Source organism: Poecilia mexicana, unplaced genomic scaffold, assembly GCF_051168715.1.
Source record: "Poecilia mexicana isolate PSO_F unplaced genomic scaffold, ASM5116871v1 scaffold_10, whole genome shotgun sequence".
Taxonomy (NCBI): domain Eukaryota; kingdom Metazoa; phylum Chordata; class Actinopteri; order Cyprinodontiformes; family Poeciliidae; genus Poecilia; species Poecilia mexicana.
Window position 1 is genome coordinate 6,363,693 of NW_028263379.1, and position 27,885 is coordinate 6,391,577.

Genomic DNA, 27,885 nt, shown 5'->3' on the forward strand with positions numbered 1-27,885 from the left:
GTAATTTTGTAATTCAGCGTTAAATTTTCATAATGCTGATGCATTAAGCATTGTCCAGTAAAAATATTAACAGTGTAAAACTCATTCACACCAGATAGGGAAAGCAAGTAAAAACCTTAGTTTTAGCCTATTCCTTTTTCTTTTTTTAAAGTAAATTATTGATTCATGAAATAGCCTTTTATTTGGCTTCTTTTTTTGTCATGTTGTAAATTTACCAAAGTAAAACTAATCTGAATCCAAATTCATTCAGTGAATTTCAGTGAATTCTGTGAAGTATATACAGATCTACACATGCGCAGTTCCGTATGTGTAGAGTAAACGCAGCAGCGTAGCGTATGACGTTCATACGTTGCGCTGTTATGAGACGTTGTTTGGTAAGGCAGATTCTGCGGTCATTACTTGTTTGCCAGGCTGGGAATTGTGTAAGGTTTGGACCGGGTTCGAATTGAACACAGAATTGCGTTTCTCTGGAAGAGGAGCCGCTGTCTTCTGGTGGCTCAGCGGTAGTGGACAGAGGATGTTTCCAGCCAGCAGATACACTTGTAAAGGTAAGTAAGCTAATTTAGCCGTTGGGCTAACAGGCTGAGATTTAGTTGTATATGATTAAAAAAAAAACAAGAAGCAACTTTAAAAGTTAAGCTAAATGCTTCCTCGACCGTTTTGGATACTTTAATCTATTTTGTCTGGCTTCCTTTAATTTTCTCGTGTTTCCTTAAAAAAAGCTTGGCTTAGCATTCTCATTTTTGCTAGCGCAAAGCTAATGTAGGTGAAAGTTGAATCGGTTATTTAGGTCACAGGAAATAAGGTAAAGATATCTACTGTAGATTATAAATATATATTCAGGTTATATGTGTAAATTAACTTTACAAAGTTATCAGGAATATTTGCATTTAACTGAAGATGCAAAATTGATGTTTCTACAGATGTTTAACAGCTGCTTGCTAACGACACTTGCTTTTTCTTAGGCAAACGAATTTAGCTCAGATTTTAAAAAAATTATCACAAAGAAAAAATAAATGTCATAAATCACATTTTCCAAGTATCTTATGGATGTTGATGCTCTGGGCTGGAAGGATCTTTGGTAGCAGTCAGTCTTACAACTAATCTCAAGAAGCTTCTGACTAAAGACTGTATGCCAGTCTCAAGACTGTTGTGATATGCTAACATGCATGTCACATGTTAGCATGTCAGCAGAGCTGATACTTATCGATCTCATTTGTTTTTTCCCTTTAAATCTCTGTCTAGCTGTGTGGTTAGAAAGCCAGGGAGGGAGAAGTTGAAGTCCTTGCCCAACAAATGGAATAGATGGCTTGAACTTCCTCCTTCCCTGCTAAGGCTCAACCCAAAAATAATCAACGTTATCAAAGTTTGTAAGAAGAACAAATCAGAATAAACACTCCAACATCCTGCCACCTCAGTTAGCTTTATTTGTCCTATGGAGCAGATTTTAGTGTCCCTCAGAGGATCCAGTCAGCCTGGTCTTAGCCAGTTCAAGGTCTCCCATTCCGACCTGTTAGAACTGGTCTGAATCAAATTCAGACCAGACCTGATTTGGAACTTCCTTCCTTTCTTGCAGCGCACAGATGTATCAGGGCATTGGTGACGTTACAGAAAGACCCTTCAGCCCCACAACTGTACTCTAGTATACACAGGAGGACTTGCTCTTCAGCGTCGACGACCCGCATCACCACACACTACACCATTCATCCTCGAGATAAAGATGCAAGATGGGAAGGTGAGATCTTTCATTTTCTATATTCATGATTAAAGCTCCTGTAATATTTTAATTAATCCAAGTCAGGTATCCACCTTTAACCTAAAGGGAGCTCATGTTTTTATACCTTTATTGCTTTGGGTCATGAGATTGTCATTTGGTCTAATTATGTAATCTGATCTGTTTTTCAAGATAAGTGTGGACTTTATTTTTTTACAATACACTATAAGGAAGTAAACACAGCAGATACTAAAGGCATTAAATAATGAGTCTAAACTGTGGATAGATAGTTTGAGGTAACACAGTTTGGGTATTACAAACAGCATGTTGTTATGAAACCGACAATGCAATGAGAGAGTTTGACTAATGAGCTAATGGTAAATATCAGCTTCTTTTTCTCAGTGTTCCTCTATAAAATAGCATTAGATCATTTAATAATTTTTGTGTAAATATTGAAATATGTATCCATAAATAAAAAAATCATAGTTTGGATAAATGCTTGTTAAAGTTGGATGATTGTCGACCATCGACGATAAGCTGAGCCTTTCGCTGGTTTTATTTTTATTTTTTAAAAAGCGTTCTTCTTTGGGGGCTGAGGGAGTACGAGTTAGTTTATTAATTAGTAAAAGTGCTTAAAGATGCAGCTCATAGAAAAAGATCATAAATAATGCTGTTTTTAATGTTGTACACAAACTCCTTCCAGCTGCAAGCAAAGCTTACATTTTTTCCTCAGGGTGTCTATACGTTCATCAGTGATTTATTTTCTCAAACTTATAACAGAAAGGCAGAATGGTAGCAACCTATGTTCAGTAAATTCATTTGTTTAAATAATAACCACAGTGGTGGAGAGGGAAACAAAGATTGGCTTTTTTCTTCTAGTTTAACCAGGTTTACAGGTCGTTCCAGTGTTTATCTGTTTTACATACTCAGCTAAGTATGAAACAACAAATCAGCAAACATGTGCTTCTGTAAAATCAATCTCTGCCACAGTTTATGGTCTTTTTGAGCAACTTTGTGCATTCAAAATAAATAAATAAATGAATGAATGAATAAACTAGAAACTATAATGTGTCCATACGGAATAAGAACAAGAAGAACACGGGAAAACAATCCTTACAAAGCTTTAAGATAAATTCTTTGACTTGAGTTTTATCTGCGGTGCTGAAGACGTTCCAAAGTTGTGTTTGTGACTGGTATGCACATGTATTTTTGGATCATTTGTGACATCAATGGGAGATGTTATTTTTCTTCATGCTTTTTCCACCAAGCCAGTTGATGTTCCTCTTCATGACCTTTGACCTCCTTGCTGAGGTAACAGTCCATTTCTGTCTGCGCCCATTCTTCCGCTGTACACCAAGTTGGAAGCCTCACTCTCCATAAACATAATTTACTTTAAGAAATATTTAGATGCACTGTATTTATCTAGAGCTGTCCCTTTTTGTGTTCAAATATTTTAGTAAAAGTTTGTGCTGGTGAAAAGCCTTTCTAGAGCTTGTTGATGGAAATCTACCACCAGATAATAACGTAGCATGCACGAAAACTTAAATTCTCATTCATGTTTGACATGTATGAGACGATACGTCAGCACAAGCAACACACCGCTTTGTTTACATCTTTCATCTGGTTTAAAGCCAGAGTAACCCCAAATAGGCAACTATTTATGATTTTATTATTTTGATAATTAGTTCCTCCATTTTGGACCTTTGTGTTCTAAACTGGCAAATTAGTGTGTGCATGTTTACACTGCAAAGTTACTTGCGTGAATATCTCCCATTGACATTTGTTGGACTGATGAATATCAGTTAGAAAAATGTTACATACCGCCCAAGTTGATGCTTACTTCACCTATTCTTTATTGTCTTTTTTTTTTTTAGGCAGATACAAACACTACGTAGCTACAGACAAAGAAAATAAAAATAACTCTGTCAGCTTGTAATTTGTAACAAATTAATTATAATATACACATAATCAAATAAATATCAACAGTTCAAATTTACATCCCGCTTGTGGAATGAAGCAATCTTAAAATAAAACAAATAAGTCATTCTGTTTTCATAATCGAAGGGCCCCTGGCTGATAGGGAGGCCACAAATAAAGGGAAAAAATATCTATCTAGATTTTTTATTTTTTTTTGCTGTAAAAATTTTGTTTTCTCTCCTACAGCAAAAAGCTAACACCCCCTTGTGTCTTCATGAAAGGGTTTGTTGCTGTTACTAAGCTGCCAGGAAAAATGGTAAAGTCAGGTTTTCAAAAAAGTAAAGAGAAAAAAGAAAAAGAAGACAGACAGAAGTGTCACGGGTGTCAATTTGAAACCTAGTTTTTTTCCGAGAGATCACAGGAAGTAGGGTAAACGTATCTAATGTGTATGATTATCAAGGTTTTAGCTTATTTTGCTTAGCTACACACTACTCAGGGTTTCCCCCAATGCATCGTAAGCCTGGTGGGACACCAGGCTTTATTTGCCCTCCCAACCTTTTCTTCATGCTTTTTCCACCAAGCCAGGTTTGGTTTCCACCAAGCCAGGTTTGGTTTCCACCAAACCTTGTCAAAAGGTTTTTTTTATATATATATACACCAATAGCAGTGATTGCAAAGAAGGGTCTATAGTCAAAGCACTGGGGCCAAGGCCAGGGATGTGCAATAGCATTTAGAATTTATTGCTGAGTGTGCTGTGAGACTGATGTGAGATCATATATTTTTCAGTCAACTTTTAACATTATTTAGCACAAAAACATGGTGAGCCGCTGGTGGACTTCCCTGACCACCAGGCTTAGCAAGTTTTCTCGGGGAAACCCTGGTATTGTTAGCCTCCATTTCACCAGCATTTAATCAGTGAAGAAATATATTTACAAAGTTATTCATATATTTAACTTGTCCCTGTACCTTTTACCACACTTAACAACAGATGAGTCAGCAGCAGCCCTAGCCCCCCTTACCATCCTATCTCCTCCCTGTCCCAGTGAGAAAGGTGAGCAACACTGTTCAGCGACATGTCAGTTAGCATCATTTCAAGGAGTCTATGGGGATTTCTGTCTCTCTTTGCTCTTTTGACAACAAAACTGAAATATTTATTTCTAACAGAAATTTATCTTTATAAAATGAGTACAGGGACAACAACATTTTATTGTCATGGAGCCCAAAATTGCATACATATTAAACAACTGTCAATATGCGGAGATACTGATTACCAACAATAAGCTCGATCCTCAGCTAGCCTTTCATCGATCAGGTTTTAAATCACCAACATCTCAGTTTTGTTGGTTTTGTCAACAGAATAATGCCATAAAATCTGCATTCGTAAATCTACCATGAAGCCGACGTTAATATTTCCCTCCTTGTCTGAGGCTCTGCTTCCAACCAACACAACACCTCGGCCTCTACTGAGTTACGTTTGCTTTCACCTGTTATTGGTCATAAATTTGTGGTGGGACTATGTGGAACTCTGGATTACACCTTGGGACTGGTTTCTGCAGCACTTAAACCACTTTTCTTATGTTGAGCTTTGGCCCTTTCTGCTGACTGACACTGTTCAGTGTTCAGTCCTGTTTCTTGTGGACTTCAGTGCAGTCTCACTTAGATGCATTCAGATTCAGCACTTTTTTGACATATAAATAAGACTAATTCCATGTGGCCTTATAGTTATTAGTTATTTCTGATTTTGGGATGGTTTACAGTCTGGATTATATCCCAAATCGTGACTGAAATCAGATGGAAAATCTTAGTTTTTTTTTGTTTTTTTTTTAAGTTATTTGTTAATCATCTCAATACTCCAGACATAGTTGTAGTTGTTACAGACCTTCACAAACATGCACATTACCTGTGTTGCTCTTTTTCTCTCGCAGGTATGGAAATGGAGAGGTTTGCGGATGAGGCCGATGTTGTGATTGTCGGCGGCGGCCCTGCTGGTCTCTCTGCAGCCATCCGCCTTAAGCAGCTTGCAAATGAACAAGAGAAGGAACTGCGAGTGTGCTTGGTGGAGAAGGCCCCTCAGCTCGGCGCTCACACGCTGTCGGGAGCCTGTTTGGAGCCCCGCGCCCTCATTGAGCTATTTCCTGACTGGAAGGAACGAGGGGCAAGTATCTCAATATGTGTGGCCCCTATGCTGCCCAAATACCACTAAGAATTTAGGAGTAAGTTACATCAGGTGGAGCTCATTATTGGCCTCTGGAGAACAAGATCAATTAGGAATGAACCTATCAGATCTTGTATTTTGTGGACTCTAATATTGATTTATTTTTAATATATTTTTCTATCCAGCTGTTTAACTAAATGCACAATAAGAGTGAAATCTTCCAGGTAATGGGACAAAATAAAATTAAAATGATCTCAGTTTTTCTGGTTCAGGCAAACTGTACCAAAGAAAATAAAGGGCACTTCTGGATTGGTTGCTTTGCAAATGCTAGCCAGTAGCGTGTTAATTAGCATTGCTCCTAGAAATATCAGCTTTCCGGTCTCTATTTTCTTTTGTGTATTTAAGATATTCTGTATGAAAAAATCCACAAATATGCAAATATTTCACAAATTATTTAAAGTTAACGTTCCACAGAAAAAATAATCAAATGGGGGGGGGCTCCTATTTGAGCCTCCTGTTCTTTCATTCTTCATTTACAGTCAAATACTGTAGTTAAATGAGTCACTTAGATATTGTAATTAATTCCTCAGCCAATTAATGTTCATTTTGTCATGCTAATACTGGCAAGCATATTAAACTGTTGATGTATCAGTAAAGTGTAAAATGTATTCAGGAACATATTTAATATTCCCTCAGGCTCCTCTGCACACTCCGGTGACAGAAGATGTGTTCAGCATTTTTACAGAAAAGCACAGGATCCCCGTCCCCATACTGCCAGGTAAAAACCTCCATTAGGCTCCTTGGATGGGAAGTTTATAACTCTCCCTTTGTTGATGACATGATTAATCTGAGTTTTATTCCTGTTTATTTGGGCCAGTCCTAGATTCATGGCTGTTTCTGTGAGTTCTGTATAACACGAAGAGACTCCCTACAATTTCAATGTTTCTGCCTGGACTGCAATTTGTGTGCATCGTCTTGATGCTGTGCATTTACGTTGATGTGGAAAAGATGAAATGTTCTTCAGTGGTGCACCTTATAAATATGTTTGACTTGGTTCATTTGAAGATATTTTCCACATGGTGCCGTAAACACTTTGAGCTGAGAATATGCTTTCTGGATGATTTATCTGGAATAAACCAATGTATCATCCAACATGACTGCATATGTTCTTGTGATTTATCTGAATGTGTTTAGGACTGCCCATGCAGAACCATGGTAACTACATTGTGAGGCTGGGAAACCTTGTGCGTTGGCTGGGGGAGCAGGCTGAGGAGCTGGGAGTGGAGATTTATCCCGGTTATGCTGCTGCTGAGGTGAGATCTTCAGTTCCTTTGATCAAAGGGGATTTACATATTTTTATCCTGTTACATGTCTTACAACCATTTTATCCATTTTGTTCACATGTTTTGGTTTTTTTCCCCCCCAAATGTAATTTACCTATAAACGTAGAGCGGATTTCATTTGGTTATTTGTAGAATTCTGTTATTCCAGGACATCTCTGCTGGTATAAAGTTAAAACATCAAACTTATGCACAATTAAGTGTCTTTTCAGAGTTTAATAAATTACAGTATAATAATTCAAAGCTGCTCTTTAAGTTCTATCTTTCTGTCTCAAGAAGGTAGTAAATGAATCCTTTAACAGTAATTTACACTAACTGGCTAGCCCACTGTTTTTACAGTATCCTTGTCATTTTAATAGTTTGCCAAGTATTTTTGTAGTTGCAGTGAGTGAGAAGCTCAAGGTGGGGTCTTCAGACTGCATGACTGCCCATATTGAATTGAAGTAAAGTTGCTGTTTGCTTTACTTCATTTTTCTTTCCATTCTGGCCTCTTAAGCTCTCGTAAAGCTTAATTTCATGTGTTTCGGATAATCTTGTTAAGTGCTGCATTTTATTCACCCTCACCTTAAAGGAAATTGGAAAGTATAACAAGTCAGGACCCTTCAACGCTTTTCTTAAGTAGAACAATTTGTATTATGCCAGTGGACAATGGAAAATGTCAATAACAATGATAAAATAATGTTTTAATGTTCCATAAGGCAGAACACCAGCTGTAGAGACTTGACTTATTTTATGCCTGTAAATCCAACATACTTACAATCTTTAAACACAACAAAAATTGATTTTATACATCAGCTAATTGATAGTTAAGTCTATGTTTTTCTTTGTAGACTTGTAATCAATAATATCTCAAAATGCTCCAGAGAAGTTTTATTTAAAAACAAATCTCTACAAATTCTATATAAATTATTAGTTGAAGCAAAAGAAAACAGCATAAGTTGTATCATACAGATTGAAAACACTCAACAATAAAATGTCAGCCTGGTTGTTGTAAAGTATTCTTTGTTCTGATGAAACTAAGATCAGGAAGATGAAAGTGTAGCGAAGGCTTGAAACGGTAGACGCCGCCATGGAGGCAGTGATACCACGGGTCAGGACGGCTTCCAGATGGCGCCCAATCGCTGCTGGTATTTGATCATCTGACAGAAGCAGGCAGATGAATTCTGGAGGGACGCGCTGTCAGAGCCAGCCAGATTCAGCACGACGCTCCGGCATTCAGATGGACACTGATTCAAAGCATACTGCGAAAGCAGCCCAGGAGACGTGGAAGGGAACGAGGTGGGATGATCTGCTGACTGGGTCACTCGTTTGATCTCAAGCTGGCAGAGCAGCATTTCACTGCTGGAGGAACACGGTAGAGGAAGAGCCATGGAAACCTGCCTGAAGAAAATCCAACAAACCCTGAAGAAATATTAAAAAAATTAAAATCTGCTATGACTTTGTTTAATAAGCCCACAAAATATTCTGCTCTGCAAATTAAATATTTAACATTCTTTCCTTATTGTGTACTTTAAAGTCAACTCTTATTATATCTTATTATTATATTTTATTTATTATTTTCAGAAACGCCTCCTTGTGTATAATCCCAGCTCTATAAAGACAGTGTTAATCCTTTGTGGCTATTTCTGCATTTTACTTTCAGGTTTTATTTCATGAGGATGGAAGTGTTAAAGGGATCGCCACTAATGATGTGGGGATTGCCAAGGATGGCTCACCTAAGGTAATGACCCATCTAGAAAGCTCATTTTATTTTAGAGTCTCTTTGTTGTGCAATAACAGCACTGGAGGATTTGATTCGTCAGGATAGCTGACTTTAAAGTTGAGACCTTAAGAATGTACTTTTGACTTCTGTCCCTCATGATTTATTAAATATGTGTTGTGAGAACAAGGTTACATGGGGGAAGCAAAAAGCTTTGAGTCACCGCATTTCTTTAAATCAGAGGTCCAACGAGGCAACTGTCCGGTCAGTTGCTGTGATTCTGAACTCTTTCTTTAAATATTTACGATCCTTTTTCCACATTTTTAGGTTCAGCTTTTATCCTTTGACCCTTTTCAGCAGGATATGTTTTATTTACATGTTAGAATAGTTAACATTTTTACAATAAATCACTTACTTGCAGGAGATAAAATAGTGTCTTGAGTTTTAGGATGTTTTTTATGCTAATGGCTAATCAGTTTCAAAGCGGAAACCTTTTATGTTTCTCCAGTGTAAACCGTTTTAAAGCAGTTCATGTAAATGTTACCAAAATATAAGTCGGTGGCAGTTCAGCTAAATTCAGGTCATAACTTCTGATTTAATCCGAGTTTAATTTATTCTAAGAAAAGGAAGAAAAAAATATTAAAATCATATTTGGTATTAAGAAGTTAATTGAGTTGAGATTTTATTTTTAATAGCTCGTTCCTACGTTCCTAGGAACAAATGCTTCTCATTGTTGATCAGATGCACAAAATTTTTATGGTTGTTTAAAAATTGTGAGTAATTTTCCAGATGCTTCATTGTGTTTGAAACAACTTTATGTTGATATTTAATACCCGTTTCAGGATACTTTTGAGCGAGGAATGGAGCTCCATGCTAAGGTCACCGTGTTTGGAGAGGGCTGCCATGGCCATTTAGCAAAGCAGCTTTATAAGCAATTCAACCTGAGGGAGAACTGTGAACCCCAGACCTACGCTATCGGCCTGAAGGAGGTAATTAGCAGACTGATTAAAAAAAATAAATAAAAAATGATCACTGAGGTTGCTGTTCCCTTTTCTCCAACCGGTTTAAGTAAATTATTCTGTTTGAAAGATTAAATATGAACTGCATAGTGTAAAGACAATGTGCTTTTTTCAGCTGTGGATGATTGATGAGAAGAAGTGGAAACCAGGCAGAACAGAGCATTCTGTCGGGTGGCCTCTGGACAGACACACATACGGAGGATCCTTCCTGTATCACCTGAATGAAGGAGAGCCTCTAGTTGCCTTGGGCTTTGTGGTGAGTGCTATCACATCTTGTGTGTATGACAATTGAACCTTATTGTAGTAATAAATAAAAAAATCTCAGGATAATCGGATGCATCCATTTCTCATGGGCGCAGTATTCCAATACTGCCTGCAGGTAATGTTGCAAATGTTTATTTGCTTTGCAGAATGAATCTGCTGCATATTTCTTTATAACCAAAGCATCTAGTTATAAAGTTATATTAAGCCTACCTTTTGTTAAAAAACACTTTGATTTTTGTAAGATTAATATTCAGGGTTCTTACAGCTTAAAGAAAGATCAATTTAAGACTTTTTTTAATGCAACTTGAAATAAAGTTTAAGACTTAACTTCACAATAGACACAAATAGGGGGGGAAACAACTCCAGTTACCACCAATTTGACCCAAATGTTTTAACACATGTATGACGTTTTGGTTCAGTGTAAAAGTGTCAAATTTGGAAATAAAGAAAACTTGGAAACACACAAATGGCAGATGACTATTAATTCCAAATAACGACTCTACAGTATTCATAGGTTTGTTTTTTTATTTTTGAGGTTTTTTGGCTCTAGTTAAGTATCTTAAAATAACATGCTTGCAAAACCAGAAATGACTGCCGACTGTTGGCAGCTTGATCTTCAGGCTTTGTTTCACACTTCCCACGTGTGGCTGCACTGCCTTGATTTCCGTTGTGCCGTCTTTGAAATAATTCTTGCACAAAATGCGATGCATGGCTGGTACTGGTCTCAGCTATGCAGAAATATCTTGGTTAGACAGACAATTTTTGTTTGTTTATTTTTTTCCCCCTATGGGGTCCAAATGCTACATGAACGGCGTGCATCAGCTCTGAGAGTCCCGGCGTTAATGAATTCAGTGCCTATTAAGACTTTTTAAAGATTTGTGCAAACCCTGAAGATTGCTTTTTCAGATATTTCAAATTCATAAAATGATGGATTGTCAGAGGTTTATGAATTCAGGTTTATGGCTGCTCTTCTACCAATTATGCCCTTTTTTTATTCCAGGTTGGTTTAGATTATTCCAATCCGTATTTAAGCCCCTTCAGGGAGTTTCAGCGCTGGAAGCATCACCCCTTCATAGCTGCCACGCTGGAGGGAGGCCAGAGGATTGCTTACGGAGCCAGAGCCTTAAATGAAGGAGGATTTCAGGTATGTTGCTTTAATTGGTGAGGAAAGCTACTTCTGGTTGCCCTTAACAAGGTGATTGTTATTTTAAATCGAACTTCTCCCGACTTCACAGACTGATCTGGTGTAAATGTCAGAGCCTGAGTCCTGCTGAGACTTTGGGGGTGGAAGCAGTTGTACTGACATGATTAAGGGAGAAAAGTTTCCCCTTTGGGGGTTTGTTAACTTTAGTGCTTCTGTGTTTGATTAAAACCATCTGCAAAATGGCAAAGTCAAATTTTGCAAGAACACAGAATCGTTGCTACAAGTTTGTAACAAAAATAAACAGACCCTGTATAAATTTCCTCTATTGTACTGAGCCTAGTCTTTAATCAAACTAGGCTTTAAATGTGTTCAACCTTTAATTTATTAGTCCTGATTTTCAGACTTATTACTATTTTTTCTTGCTAATGAGGAGCCTTAGCAGGTTTTTGGTGTTGGTGTTATTATGGTGTTGGTGTTGTAATCAACAACTCCAACAGCTGATTAAAACTCTTGTTTTCTGGCTGTTTCTTCCTTAGTGCATCCCAAAGCTGACGTTTCCTGGAGGTTTGCTGATTGGCTGCAGCCCGGGGTTCATGAATGTCCCAAAGATAAAAGGAACCCACACGGCCATGAAGAGCGGCATCCTGGCTGCTGAAGCCATTTTCCCTAAAGTCACTGCAGAGAACCTGGACTCAGAGACTGCAGGTCTAGTTTGTTTCTGTTCACTGTGACTTACAGTGGCTTCTCTGCTTCTGCCATTTGCAGAAATGTAATTCAAAAAGAAAACTCATTGACATTTCATCCTGAGCAAGCATTTCTCTGATTTTTTTTTTCTTTTATTATTGTGGTTTGCAGTTAATAAAACTCCAAAATTAAATATTTGGGAAAATTCAAATATTACATATCTTAAAAATATTTGATTTACACAGTTTGCTAATTTGAGATTTATTTTCTTTAATAAATGTACAGCTTTAGTAGTTTTGCACTAAATCATATCTTAGTTTTGCCAATAAACCACTGGGTTTTCTTGGTCATATGACCTTTTCACTTAAAGACAGAATATTTTATTCTGTCTTTAGGTGTACATACAGTAGCTACAAATATTTCTTCAGAGCAGAACGTTTTGAAAAGTCATGAAGGTTGACTTTTACAAAGTTTGTAAAAATTAGAAAAGTGTAAGATGACAGCAGCGGTCAAACTGGAACTAAACGTCTGAAACTGCAGGTGCATCAATCACAGAACTGAAATATCAATAAAAAACGTCTGGCCAAAGACTTTGAAAAACAACGGCTAGCTTTGAGGTCCAACATGCTTTGAGAGTGAAGCATTGTCAACTTGAAAAATACTCAAGTGTGGCACAGAATATTTCACAGTAAAATTGGTAACATAATTACTTTTCTGGTCTGCATTTGATACATGACAAAATATGGATCAAAGTTAAAGGTGTTGAGAGAGTTCCTGGTTGGAACTGCATCAGGAACTCCTTCTGTTGAGGTCAGAGTTCAGTATGGCTGCTCTGCATGTAGAGGTTACTTATTAGCACTTCATTAACCTATTTGCAAACAGTACTGTTCAGTGTCTACTGGTGATTATGTTGCATTAGTGTTTAAAATCCATTTTTGGCCTGAGTTGCTACCAGCTGTCACTGAATAACCAAACACACTGGTTTCTATCTGGCAAATAGAAAATGTTCACCTCAGATGTAATTTAATTTCCAGTTCAGAGTTCTTGACTTTTGAAGCAAATGAAATGGAGAATAAATGAACCAATTTTAGCTTGATTCTAACAAACTGGACCTATTATGAAAAGGTCGTCTAGTTGGTTGTTTTATATTTTCCTTCAAATCTGTCATTCCTTAATGTCACAAAAACAGAGAGTCTACAATTCACTCTTCATTTTAAAACCTTTTATGTATCTTAGGGCTTCATATACCTGAGTACAGTGACAACTTGGAGAATTCCTCTGTGTGGAAAGAGCTGCACGCTGTCAGGAACATCAGGCCGTCCTTCCACAACTACTTTGGCCTTTATGGTGGGATGGTGTACACCGGCATTTTCTACTGGATTCTACGAGGAAAAGAGCCTTGGACACTCAAACACAGAGGTGAGGAGGACCGCTTTATGTGGGTTTAACTTCAGACTTTATCCAATTGATTACTGATGAAAACTATGAATATTTGATAACAGCAAATCTAACGTTTGCTCAACTGTATAAGGTGAAATGGGCAAAGATATAAAAGCCATAAAAGAGAAACAGTTGAAATGTGTTTTCTCTTTTCTGAAACTAAAATGCAAAAACCAACACAAGGTCAATAAATAATACAGACATTCCTTAATGAGTGAAATGTTTTGAGTGCTTTCTTTTTCTAGGGCTGCATAATTTCATAAAAGTGTTTAACTGTGACACTATTGCTGAAATATTTAATATCGAAAAGAATCACCTCTCATTTTCAGGACACTTCCTGAACAGCTTTGTGGTCTCTGTAGTAATACACCAGATGTGAGTCCATCTGATTGGACGGAGATGCTTTAAATATTTATAGGGTGATCAGATAGTTCTGTAAATTTACTTTCTATCAGTCATACGTTTGCAATCATAGTATTGCACACACCAATATGACCAAGATTATTGCAGTTCATTCAGTGTGTCATAACCAAGCATTTTAGAAAGTTGGGCAGAAAAAAACCAATTGGAGAACTACATTCCTGAGAGGATTGTAAAGCCAGACGTAAAGCAATGAAGACAATGTTAAAAGTGTTTTACCTGAGATAAAGATTAGAAAATACCAGATTGTTGCTTTAGGCTTGCTGTTCAGATGAAAGTAAATTTCATTAGGAAATAAAGATTCCATATTCTGGAAGGACAAAATGCAATTTATTGACGTTTCCACAGCATGACGATGAGAGAAGTTGGTGTATCTGCTGATGTTGGTCCTCCTTGTTTTCTCATTAGTCAGCAGAACGGCTTTTTATTAAAGAGTCAAAAAAATAAAGAGGACTTTGGTTTAAAAAAAAAAAAACGAGAAAATAAAGAATTTGGGGGTCATCAGTTGTTTTCTATTTTATTGGCTGAATTTTTTCCATTTTTAACTTGTAGTTAAGGGCCGGACAAAATAATTTCAAAGTCCACAAATGGCCCCCGGGTCACACTTTGGACTACTCTGGTCTAGAGGGTTGGACCAGGGTTAACTAGAGGTTAATATCGAGTCCTTTTCAGTAGCTCCAAAAACCTTTTATTTATTAATCTTGTTCACTTTGAGGCACCGGTAGATGAATTGCACTAGCTGCAGACATCACCACTGATCTGTCTCGACTCGGAACGGTCGTCTGGACGGTTCTATTGTTTGAGTCGTCCTCTGAGGACAACGCCTCCTAACCCACCGTGCTCTTTCTGCGGCAGGCCTGGATGCAAACCAGCTGAAACCAGCTAAAGATTGTAAGCCCATTGAATATCCGAAGCCCGACGGCAAAATCAGCTTCGACCTGCTGTCCTCGGTGGCCTTGAGCGGCACCAACCACGAGGGCGACCAGCCTCCACACCTGACCCTAAAGGACGACCGCATCCCCGTCGAAAAGAACCTGGCTATTTACGACGGACCTGAGCAGCGCTTCTGCCCGGCAGGTAACCTCACAGCCTTTCAGCAGAGCATGAGCACATCGAGTCTGTCCAGGTTCACAGAAGGCTTTCTCTTGTTTTAAAGTAACATATCTGTCAAGACAATCATCTCTGATAATTAATCTAGAAGGGAAAAAACTCTTTTAGTCTGTATCTTCAAGACAAAAGGCTAGTGTTGAATGTGTTGACATGGAGCTTTCTCTAGAACTTCATAATTTAAACTCCAAAGAAAAACCTGTTAACAAGCAACACTCTTCTAACAAAACAACGTTTCTGCCTGGGGTCTGTTTTCCTCCAGATAATAAGAATTTATTGATTAAAATAGTCCAGCATCTTGAGTGTTGCATGGGGCAAACAGGGCTGCTGTTGGTGTGGAAGTGAGGCAGACGGTTAAATTATTGGCTGTTTATCTCATTTTGAATGCAACTAAACTCATTTTCTCAAAGACTGGCTCTGGTGGAAATGGCTGGAAAGTGAAGCTTCATTGTGTGGCTCATGTGACGCTCTGGGAAACTCGCTGCTGCTGTTTTTACGCTTGTTGGTTTCCTTCAAATGCAACAAACAAAAGCACAGTGTGTTGGATCATGCAGGACGGCAATTAATCAAATGACCGTTCACTTGACTTTGAATCATTTTTGTTTTTGTTTTTCATGGTTGCAGCTTCAATGTTTGTGTTAAAATAAATTTTAATGTTTTTAGTCTGTTATGTTCTTTCTTCATTATTATCACAGTTCAATTATATTTAAGCATTTTGAAGTGATTCGAACTTTTTATCATCTACTGCTTCGTCCTCACTTTTTCTACACAAACTCGCCAACTGCAGCTAAATATCTTCCACACAGCGTCTGTTTATTAATGCAATTAAATGTCAGATTAACCTTCAGTTATTCTGCAATCTGTGGCTCATTGTTTTGCTCAGTTTGGAAAACGGAGAGTTTTGGCAAGGTGTGCCTATATCAGAGGTCTGCAACAGGTTTAACTTCGGATAAAATAGATAACGCTTTTAAGTATGGATTTGTGTGCTGTGGAAGAAACTGTGTACATGCTTTATTTTAAAACTTAAAAATAGAAATAAAATGGTTCTTTAAAAATTTGTATAAACTTTCAATAGTAGATATATATATTTTTAATACTTGTGGCTCTAAATGACTTCTGTTTAGCTGAACGTGGTACAAATGTTTCTTTGGATTTTAAAGGTTGCAGAATTATGGTTTATATTAATCTGCTAAAGCAGTAGCAAGGTTAGTACTAAACAGGTTTTAATAAAAGATTATTCTACTAAATTAAGTAGGATATTAATTAATTAAATGTTGATTTAGCTGAACTTATTTTAGATGCTCAAACATTTTATAGAAACTTTGCCTTTAAGCTTTACAGATCCATGTTATTGCCACACTTTAAAGTCTATTTATAAAGCAGTCCAGGATACATGGAGCTAAATACAAGGCGATACGAGGAATGAGTCTACATGGATCAGTGATATATTTTAAGAAAAATGCTTAGAAAACTGAAATAATTAAATAAGACGGTGAGATCAAACTTAAAATTGTTTTTGTAAGTTGATGTAAAGATAAGTCCACAATATCAATTGTAGACTTATGAATTAAATCAAAATCGTATCACGACGGACTTTGTGAAATCGAGCAACATTGGTGTCATCATCCAATCAAATCGATCTAATATTATGTTGTGATAAATCCAGTGATTTGCATCCTTGAAAGTCCTGATTGAGGATTCAATACAAAGACGTTCCTTTCAGGCATCACATGAAACCTGATTGAATTACATTTAAGTTAAATATTTGTCTTTTTAAAATTTTCTTTGATCCATCCATCCTCTAGGTGTGTATGAGTACGTTCCCGTGGAAACCGGAGATGGGATGAGATTACAGATCAACGCTCAGAACTGTGTCCACTGTAAGACCTGCGACATCAAGGATCCCAGCCAGAACATCAACTGGGTGGTACCGGAGGGCGGCGGCGGACCCGCCTACAACGGAATGTGAACTTATATCTTCAACAAAACTTTTTTTTTCACATTAAGGAATCCGGAGTGGTCAGTATGTGCCTGAGTATGAACCGTTAGCCGTGTAACTGTCTGAGGGTACAACTTTAAATTATAAAGTGTGTTTATGAATCTTGAAGGTCCAACTGCTGGGTTCTGCATGAGCTCTGTGGGCATTTTAATCCTTTTAAAGAGAAAATACTTGATCAACAGAAACATTTTCTGTCAGTTTTGTAAAAATTAGGCTGTAAATTAATGTCTGTTGGCATTTTTAACAGAAACTAACACTGTATAATGTCACAGAAAATAAAGAAAACTTGAGTTATCCCTTGTTTTATTGACCAGTAAAAACATAAATAAAGCAAACTGGTGTATTGCATCAAAATCTCAACAATGAAATGATACAAGATACACAACTTTATGTAGAATAAGACACGACAAAGCTGTGTTGCTCAGTTAGTCAGCTGTAACCTGAACATGCTTCAGACCAAAGCTTGAGGTAATCACAGTGAAGTGTTACAGTAGAATGAGAATACTGTTACAGTCTCTGAATAACTTCAGTTTTTACTGAGATGACTGCAAAAATGAACAAAAGACAACTTGTTGCAGCACAAAGTTTGTCTTCAGGCAAACATCTTGGCATAGATTTTCTTTTCCTTCTCCTTCTCCTCTTGGATTTTAAGTTGAACTTTTTTCATCTCATTGATGATGGCTGTCAAAAAAATTGAAAAGGTTTCATTATTGATTTTACATGAAATGGTGACATTTTGATAAACTATTTTTAGTTCTACTGTACTGGCGTCACTCATCTCTTTTTTGTTAATGTTGACTAATAGGCAGTTATTAGCCGATGAAACGTTTTTATTAGACTTTAAGTTTTCCAAGCTGAATTTAGGCTTATAGGGGTGACATGAAAAATATAAACTATTGTAAAAAAAAAAACAAAAAAACAAAAAACATACCTTTATCTTCTGGAGCAATTTCCTGAGCTTTCTTTAGATCACCCTAAAACAAAAAGCAAATAAAATAGTCTTAGAACAACTTAGCAGTACAAAGGTTATCACTTTCATTTGCTAAATGGCTGCTTTAAAAAATGAGTATAGCTCAATATTCTATACATGTAAAAGCAGCAGCTGTTTTGATAACTCTCTTTCTCTTCTTCTCTCAAGATGAAGAAAAGATGTATATGCAATGAGATCCCATTCAAGTTTAACTTAAAAGAAAAACTGATCAAATCTGTTGATGTTCAGAAAGCGAAGGTAAAGGAATATTACTCTAAGAAGTGTGTAAAATTTTCATTCACATGTCCATGTTAGAAACACCTGTTTGCTGGTCATTTAGTCCTTACTAGTACATCCAGAACCATTTAACCCTGTTCTGAAATAAAACACTAAAGTATGAGAAGCATTCAGACATTCCTCTGGACTGACCCATTTTCATCAGGACGGCTATACAGTCTGTACATCATTAAATCAAGGTCACCTTTTTAACGCCTGTTTCACATAATGAATTACCTCATGGACTGCTATTCTTTTGAGCGCACACCTTTTAATTAATTACACCAGAACCAGCAGCATGCACTGTTGGCTCTGTTAGTTTTTGATTACTCTACTACACCTTCTTGTAAATTTGGCATTTAGAAATAATTTCTATTAAAAACAACGATCCAGGTTATTATGATGGACTGCTGCTATTACTTTAGACACAACCGTGTATAAAAAACCAAAACACCCCCAGCTTTATGAGCTGCCAGTTTTGTCACATCCACCACCAGCAGCTGCTTTGATAACTCTCTTTCTCTTCTCTCAAGATGAAGAAAAGCTTTGAACAGCTTACCAAGGCTTTGTTGTATTCCTTCAACCCCTGCCAGGCCTGGGCCCTCCGGAAAAGTGCCTTTGTGTTTTCTTGGTTTAGTTCAAGAGCCTGAAACAGAAATTTTATCTTTACTCGATCCTGTTTTGATTAATGCCTTTAAAGCTGCAGCTATGATGCTCTAACTGCTCCTAAATAAATTGGTTTCCAGTTAAAATAACTGGAAATACAACATTTTAACCCTGACTGTTGATCTGATGCAGTAAAGCAGCTATAAGAGCAGAGCTGCTGGTGTCACCTCATCGCAGCTCTCCAGAGCCTCCTGCCAGAGCTGCAGCTTCAGTTTACAGGCGGCCATGTTGAGGAAGCAGCTGACTGCTGTGGGCTCCAGCTTCCTGTGTTCCTCTTCATCCTCCACCAGGTTGCCACTCATGTCCAGGTACCTGCATAAACACACAGCAGGCCATAAAGGTTCAGGTGGGCCAGGTAATTAGCCCTTTTTGTGGCTAATTTCATTTTTTCCCAGCTTTGAATTGCTGATACAGATTTCTCTCAGTCATAAGAAAGGACAGAAGGACACTGAAATGTGTCAAAGCAGTTGCTGTAAAACGGTTTTTATTCCTATTTTTAAGTATAAATATTAAATACTTTTACTTTTGACTCGATGTGGAGGCTAAGTGGTAGAGTTCACAGATTAAACTGTATTTACCATCTCATATGTAATTAATGAGGTTGGCAACAAAAATAAGAGGTGTGTGTACTTCAGAAAAACTACAGTACTGTGACACTATTTGTATCCTTACAGGCTTTTTTAGCACTTAACTATTTCAGATCAAACTGCTTTTAATCAATTCATATAAAAATAAAATTTAACTATAAATGTTTCTTTAATACAATTTTGCTGAGGTGGAAAATGATTCTCCTTTGCCATCCAACCAGTGTGAAAAAGTTAGTACTCCAGTTAGTCAATGGTGCATAGAATCATCCAGGAGGTCAGAAAAGATGTCAGAAGAACATCTGAAGCTCTGCAGGTATCACGATTTGTCAATCAGGTCAGCTGTCAATCAGGTCAGCTAACCAGGTCAGTTGGTTATTTAACCAACTGACCTGGTTAAATAAAGGCAGGCGGTCAGAAAACATCCTGATCAAATGGTCAAACCACCTCAATTACAGACATTGTTTTTTCATGCTGGAGGTTGTGCTGAAAGAGTCGAGTTATAAACAAAAGAAGAAAGGTCAGACTCTGAGGTTCCTGAATCACACACCCTTCTCTCCATAACTTCTACTATATGACCTGCCCTTGAGGTTCTGTCCATGAACACAACACACATCCTGGAAGATTCCAACTCGCACCAATAAAATGAGTTCAACTTTTTGCTCGTTTCATTCCTTCAGGGGCAGAAAGCCCCTAATAGCATCTCCAACACCACAGTAGACTCTAATGGCTGCCAGCTTCTCCAAATCCATCAAGTCTGTGACAGAGATTGAAAACACAGGAGGATAAAATAGAACGACTGCATTCAGCCTTCCATTATCTAGCTTAAGTCTCAACTTCTTGTAGCTGAATGAAAAAAATGGATTTCATTTTAAATAGCTTCTTAAATCTCTGATTCCTCTGAACTTTTTACTGAACACCCAAGAAAATAGATTCTTCACTTAACCACAACAAAAAGCACCATCATGATTTGGCACTAGTTGGTATGGTGCATTCACTGACTGGAAAAAATTTTTATTTTTCCATTTCTGACAGGCTGGTTTGGTAGTAAGCTGAAAACTGGATTTTTCCTGCTCATTTTTGTCAGGGAACCTTTAATTCTGTCTTTTTTTATTGCTCTCCACTTCGTAAGTGTCTTGCATTCTGATTTATTCTTTTTCTAGACTTTTGGTCATGTTTTAAGTCGAGGTAATACAGCAAGTCTTCAGTCAGAGGCCCCTTCAGATTTGTTGCAACTGACTGCTACCTGATATTCTTCCTGTTCCCAGCATCACCGTCCACAACGACACTTTGAAGGTACTTGGATGTTACGAGTTATGACAACATTTAATTTCCCTTGGGGATAAATATGGTATTATTGAACTGAATCAAATCGCCTTTGGGACAACAACTTATTTCAAATACTGTATGAAATATCCGTTTGATTTATGCAGATGACCTTAATATTTTTAATTTGATAGCTGCTTTATTGAAGCGTTGCTTGGATTCGTGCGTCTCTCCCAGGACGGCTGTGACTGAAAGGGAACCACAGCTGCAGAGACATGGAGTCTTACCTGAGGGCTTTCTTATATTTTTTCACTGCAGCTGTCCAGTCCTGGTTCTTAAACATCACGTTCCCGATGTTCTTCACGTCTTCGGCAGTCGACACAACTTTGTCAAGCTGAAAGATTAAAATTAAAACATGACATGTTCCCCGTGTGGAAATCTTGTCTTGGTGTGTTTTTGTTTTTTACTATGTTGAGGTGTGATTAGAGGAAACCAATAGCCGGCTCACTCTGCTGTCAGACTGCTTATTTTATGCTGAGACCGACTGTTAGACGTGCTTCTGCCGGCTAATTAATTTTCTGCTAACTAGTAAACAACTCCATTTAACTGCAACTGCATCACTCTGATCTACAGAAACCCAAGGAGTGCCATTGGTGGAGAAAAAAAATCCAGATTTCCCTAAATTTAAATTTTCATAAACAGAAAATGTATTTAATGGATAAAATTGATTTGACACCCAGCTCCAACTTCCAGCAGGTCATAACAACAACAGGTGCTTTGCTTACCACTAATTATGCTGGTCATGAAAGGGTTGAAACATTTTGTAACTGCTTTAGTAATTTAGTAATTTGTGCTAAGCTTTATTGAATTGAGATTTTAAAATAAATTCAGCCATTAATAATATTTTATTTCACTGAGCTGCACATGAAGTTGATTAAGGTTTGAGAAAGACTAGCTGAGTCACTTTGTTTAAATACATTTTCAGTGACGTGTTTATGAGTAAATGTTGCAACAATTTTTCCAGCTTCCAGGATAAGGGTGTCCTTAAAGCTCAGAATGAAATTTGTTTCCGTTCTCTGGGCTGACTCTGCAAAGGGCAGCAAAGAAGCACATTTCCAAACATGGCCTTCCAGTCCTGGCGGAGCGCTCTGATGCTATCTGCCAGGATGAACCCGTGCCCTTGAAGATCAAAGACGTCGCTGGTACTTACATCTTTAAAGTCGATGTCGGAGTCCTCGGGGAAGTCTGGGTGAGCGTCTCCGGTTCCGTCATCTGGAGTGGCGCCCCAGCTGTCCCCGTCCTTATGTTCACCACAGTCCGCTACGATGCAAGGCTGAGGGGGGGGGGAAGGCAGATTACAGGACATTTTACGTAGAACGATTTTATTTGATGCTCAAATATTTCTAACAGAATTAATGCAAAGACGGTCTATAAATATATAATGTCGGCTAACAGTGTAATACTCGCTCAGGGAACAGAGACTATGAATTAAATCTGTTTGATAACCAGACTTATTCAAAGAGAGGTCAGAAATCAACTATTAAATATGTAAATGAAATTAAAGCCCTACAAGGCTTATGGTTAAAAACTGCAACCACATACAGACATTATGTATGTTACAACAAAGGCTTCTCTTTAAATCTATTCTTCTCTGATATGTAAGAAACAGGGAAGTGTGGGCATAATAAATATGTTGAATACCAGCTTAAAGATTATTTTCAAAAAGTACTTTTAATCTGACAAACAAGCCCTCAGTTATATTAAATCTGAATAAACTTTTTCTGTTTTAGGTCACTTGGGGTTATTAAAATGATTTCTATTTGCTATAATTACAATATTTTTCTTTCTTTAAATTCAAAACTTTAGATACAAATGCCTGCTAAGCCAACACCACCATTCAAGAGTGTTGCACGGTGATGCAAAGCAGTGACGAATATAATATTAATAGTCTGAGCCACTGTACTTCAAATCTTTAGTACACCCAAATATTAAACATCATCATTTTGCTGAAACTGGTTAGATTCTGTTTTGAAGCGCTCTTTGGCCTTTTTATGCAGGTAAATCAGGCCTATGGCTTCCTGCTGACTCTACCTTTATAGGCGTGTCCTCTGTGGTTTCCACGGACTCTAGCATTTTTACAACTCCTATCCCTTTTAACACCTGTCCAAAGACCACATGCTTTCCATCCAGGTGGGGTGTGGGAACCGTCGTGATGAAGAACTGTGAGCCGTTGGTGTTGGCCCCAGCATTGGCCATGCTTAGCAGTCCCACTTTGTCATGCTGCAAGAAGAGGAGAAACGCCTTCAGTAGCATCCATGAACCAGAACAAAGGCAGGTATAGACAATTGCCTTACATTGTATGTTTTTGAGCTAAATTAGTTTTTGAGAGCAAATGTAGAAGTTGAACACATTGCAGACCTTGTAGTGGAAGTTTTCATCCTCAAACTTCTCCCCATAGATGCTCTCCCCCCCTGTGCCGTTGTGGTTAGAGAAGTCACCTCCCTGGATCATAAACTTCTTGATGACTGTCAAATAAAAGAAAATAGATAAAGCACAGTAAAAGCCTCAGAACATTTAATATTTTAAAAACTGTATTTTGAACACTTAAAATTATTGTAAGGCAAGGTCATATTATTTATGTGGCAAATGTTGAGCAATAAGGCAGTTCAAAGTAACAATTTGTAATAAAAATGAGTGTCCCTTTCTAACTAGAGCAGTGGTGCCTGAGGTCAGTCCTCAAGGCCCAGTGTTCCAGCTATGCTACCCATGAATCCGTCCTACCTTGTGGTAATGTGCAAGCCCACAACGATGCTACATCACATACTGCTTACTCAGCAGATTTCTTTTCAATACATCCTACCTGTGGAAGTTTCATTTCGTCTTTTTGATTTTGTGGAATATTAAGGTAGGCTTTATTTAATTTATTTTATTTATACCTGACTTTAAAACAGTGTCCCTATACTTTAAAATATTGTGGTTTAATAACACTTTTTTTAAACTGTGCTAAATAGAACATGTTGCTAATGATATTATTTGAGATTGAAGCTGTGTCTACGGTGTAATATTGGTGTATATAAGCATATCCTATCATTTCAGGTGCACAGTGACCTGCGCAGTTCGGTGGACACGTTATGGCTGTGCTGCATATAAAGTCTGTCATACAGCATATTAATGAGCAAAAAAGAGTTGTGGTGATCTGTATTTGTAGATGTCTGTGTTTAATTTAATTTCAATAAAAACCTGTTTCCCCTGTCTGACAGTCTTATTTACAAACATCTCTGTATTGAAAATATTTTTTTTAAAAAGGATAATAAAAGGACTGGTGCATACATCTATAGCTTTTCATTTTAAACAGGTAGGATATTCAGATAAAGGAAGTGATATTGTGGTTTTGTCATGTATATAAATTGTTCCAATGCTATGCTAAGTATAACTCTAAGCTTCCACTTCAGTCCCATCACTCAAATAATGTTATCCAATGTATTTAACCTTAACACAACCTGCTATAGTTTACGGTTTGTAGACAAACTGTCTTGTTTCTGCTGCCTTTACCAGTTGAAATCCAGCATCTATGCAAAATGCATCAATTCAAGTATAAAATGAAACTATAAATGTATTGCAATTTTTATATTAGCATTTGATGTACAATTTGTCAAGAAATCCAATAAAATGTAATTAATGCTTCAATTACAGCACATTTTCACCTGTTTTTATATGAAGCATTTACCAATATTTAACTGTTGTTTTTTTTTTCAACTATGGCTAAGAACAGTTTTTCCTGTAACTATTGAAAAAACAACAACAAAGGACTCTGTACTTTTCTTAAAAGGTTATCACAACTAAAACTTGAGATTTTTAAATAAAACTGAAACCAGTAGTACTTCAATCCTGCACCAGAAGGCATAAAACATGTAAAGGAATGTAATATGGCCAAGTGCCGACTTTAAGAGCTAGATGTCATTATGTGTCTCTGTATGAATGAATATTGACAATAACTGGATAAATAAATTTACTTTCAAAGAGTTAAACCTCTAGCGGTCAACAAACCAGATCGGCTTGTCACTGTTTACAGTTTGAAGTCCACCATCCAACATCTATGTTAAAACTGAGCTACATAAGCATAACTTTCATTACACACCCTCCACAGGTACAATGTGTCGCTTCACTGGAAGCCCCCTTCAGCCGTTCACCCACCATACATAGGTTCTAACTTCAAGGTATCCTCCTGATTCATTCAACTCAAATGTGAGATCAAATGAAAGGATGAGGGCCACTTACTTCTGTGGAACGGACATCCTTTGAAGTGCAGCGGTTTCCCCGTCGATTTCCCGACGCCTTTCTCTCCGGTGCAGAGTGCCCGGAAGTTTTCAGCAGTCTTAGGGGTGACGTCGGCAAACAGCTCCAGAACAATGCGGCCGGCTGAGGACAGAAAAGCAAGAGAAACAGCTTCAGAAAGAGGACAGTTTGGGTAAAACTTTGATAAATCACAAGTAGTTGTAAACATGTCAGCTAAATAGTAAAATCTTAAAACTGAGTTTAAGAAATCTTTGTTTTGAATAGTTCATGGATTTGCTCCATCATATGCATAATTATATAAGCTGTACAGTGAAATATATCCAGGTAAACTCTGTTTTAGGCTATGCAGTGACTGAAAAGGACTAGAGCAGGGGTCCCCAAACTACGGCCCGCGGGCCGGATCCGGCCCGCCACGTCATTTGGTCCGGCCCCCTGAACAATGCCGCATCCGGCCCGCCTCCTCATACCAGAGAGCATTCAGTGTTTTTTTCATATATTGTATTTTCTGGTTTATATGTGGATTTTTCTTCAACCACCAGGGGGCTTGAGCAGATGTGAAACTTACTTTCCCTCAATGGAATATATACTAGTCAGTCCCAGTCACCGTTTCACTCACGGTTTTTTCCATTTGTATTCTGGGTAAAAATCTATCTAAAAGCGTGAATGTGTCGTCGTCCCCGTCCCCGTCCATCCGTCCCCCCCCCCCGCTCGACAAGAATTTTCTAAGGTTTCTTTCTCCAAAAACTAAGACAGGCCCCCGACCAGAGAAAGGAACAGCTATGTGGCCCTCGCAGGAAAAAGTTTGGGGACCCCTGGACTAGAGGCAATAAATTGGATTAAAAAGCAGTAAAGCAAGAAAAAGTGCTGGGACAATTCAACACTAATATATGAAAAATAAGCAGATTTAAGCAAACATCAGAAGGATTACTGATGTTTGCTACCTTAGGAGAAAGATGATGGTTGAGGTATTCAGATCATTAAATGCATGTTAAGCTGCTAACATTGTTTGAGTGGTAACTGCATTTTGTATGTGATGTGGATGAATAAATGTGTGTGGACATGTACAGATCTGCAACTAAATGTTCATGTAAATGTATTGACTCATATTTTGTGTCAAAAAAAGCAAACTCCTGTTTAGACAAATGGATGAACTAATCTGGGACAACTTTGAAAAAGAAACTTGAAGTTTTTACCTCTCCTTTTGGAAAGGACTGTCAAGTGAAACAGTGTCTATGTTTCAGTTTATGTTTCTTATTATTATTACAAGCCTTTATAAATTAACATTTATTTTCCTTGACGTGTTCTAAACGAAAAAACGCAATCTTAATCTGTTCCAGTACTTTTTCAGACTCGTGAAAAGTAATGGTGAGAAAAAGGGAAGATGATGATGGACAAACAGACGAGTGGATGGACATATGGACGGAAGAACAAGCAGATGGGCTGAAAATGAACAGATGGAAGGGAGAACAATGTTCAACCAAATGGATAATGATGGACAGCTGGATGAAAGAATAGATGGATGGACAATAGATGGGCAGACATTGGACAAATGGGTAGAAAAATGGACTGATGAATGGTAGAAATTTATAGTGAATAATTTGCTGTGATTAATGTATAGAGTGAAGGTAAGATAGATGAATGGATGTCTTACAGAGAAGTCTTTTTTTTTCCATACTCCATTTTTTTCCCAATTTAATCCTGACCTGAAAGACGTGTAAAAAAATCCCTGCTTTTTCAGATTGCTAAAGAAAACCGTGAATTCCAATTTTAACTTCAAATTTAACTCAAACATGATCATAAAACCGTAATAAGGAAAATAAAAAGTATAAACATTATATTGACCTGATATACTTTGTAAGTGTGATACTCCCAGATCTTAATAATTAATCATAACTACTCAATACAACATTTTTAAACTGAACTACACTGATTTACCACCATTCTTTAGAGAGCATATTATTTTAAAGACAATTTTAAAAAATACGTGTGGCTTTACAACGCTAGACTTTAACAGTGAAATGTTATCATCAATCTAACATGTTTATTTTATCAGCTTTATTTCGTTTTGACTCCTTAGAAACTGACAGAGCTTCTGGAAGCCACTGGGGCGGATGTAGCTAATAGGCTAACAGTTCAATTAGCCACAGAACGTGCTGCTACATGAGTTCATTTAAAATAAAAAAAAACGGACCTTTTTCCCCGTCGATGTCAACGTCGAAAAAAACGCGAGGATTCTCGGGGTTGGATGGCTTTTCCGACGGCACTGCGTGAGACATTTTAAGGAATAATTGTTGCAAATTGTAGGTAGGTGAGACCGTCGCACTGTAGCCGTTGACGTTATGAATGAAAGGCATACGTAACTTCCAACTCGACGCTTCAAAATAAAAGCCAACTCCGCTAATTGACACATTTTTGACGATAAACTCGAAAGATCATCTGGGTTCTTTCATAATTTAGCAGGAATCATACCCCTAATCCTTACTGTGTTGGTTGTCAATTACAGGACAACGGAGAAACACAGGACAGAAATTAAACACACTCATTCATGACCAGGGAAAACCAGCAGCTAACCAGCTAACAGTCATGTTTTTTTTATTTTGGTACCCGATAAGAACACACGGACGTATAATGAGTGCCTCCAAACTCGAACGCACGATCATTCTTTTGCAAGGCAAAAGTCCTACCATTTTCTCGCTTCTATGTGTGTTATAATATTAGGATAAGCAAAACAATGCAACCCATAAACTAGAACACAACGAGAAAAAAAAAATTTCACTATAAAATATGCGTATTCCACAAAAACATAATTATACAACAAAGATCATACGTTATAATACATGATTTGCCGCTTTACAGTCTCAGGATTTTCTTCACAGAGATCAGCACTGAAGAACAAAAATAACTTTTTATGCAATGTTAAATTGA

At 37.5% G+C, this 27,885-nt stretch overlaps 2 protein-coding genes across 2 annotated transcripts; one reads left to right on the forward strand and one right to left on the reverse strand.

The window, feature by feature from the left end:
- The first annotated feature begins 342 nt into the window (after positions 1 to 342).
- etfdh (electron transfer flavoprotein dehydrogenase) lies at positions 343 to 17,196 on the forward strand. Its single transcript, XM_014981977.2, has 13 exons — positions 343 to 548; positions 1,577 to 1,735; positions 5,557 to 5,786; positions 6,483 to 6,564; positions 6,981 to 7,099; positions 8,769 to 8,846; positions 9,668 to 9,814; positions 9,960 to 10,100; positions 11,109 to 11,252; positions 11,789 to 11,957; positions 13,173 to 13,355; positions 14,652 to 14,873; positions 16,709 to 17,196. Exons 1-13 carry the CDS (start codon positions 518 to 520, stop codon positions 16,870 to 16,872), a joined length of 1,869 nt encoding a protein of 622 aa, XP_014837463.2. The 5' UTR covers positions 343 to 517; the 3' UTR covers positions 16,873 to 17,196.
- Positions 17,189 to 27,312, reverse strand: ppid (peptidylprolyl isomerase D). The gene is made up of 10 exons (XM_014981979.2): positions 27,152 to 27,312; positions 24,943 to 25,083; positions 23,083 to 23,189; positions 22,756 to 22,944; positions 21,875 to 21,997; positions 20,952 to 21,058; positions 18,982 to 19,126; positions 18,708 to 18,794; positions 17,834 to 17,876; positions 17,189 to 17,583 (listed from the first exon to the last, which is right to left on the reverse strand). Exons 1-10 carry the CDS (start codon positions 27,234 to 27,236, stop codon positions 17,495 to 17,497), a joined length of 1,116 nt encoding a protein of 371 aa, XP_014837465.2. The 5' UTR covers positions 27,237 to 27,312; the 3' UTR covers positions 17,189 to 17,494.
- Between the last annotated feature and the right edge of the window lie 573 nt (positions 27,313 to 27,885).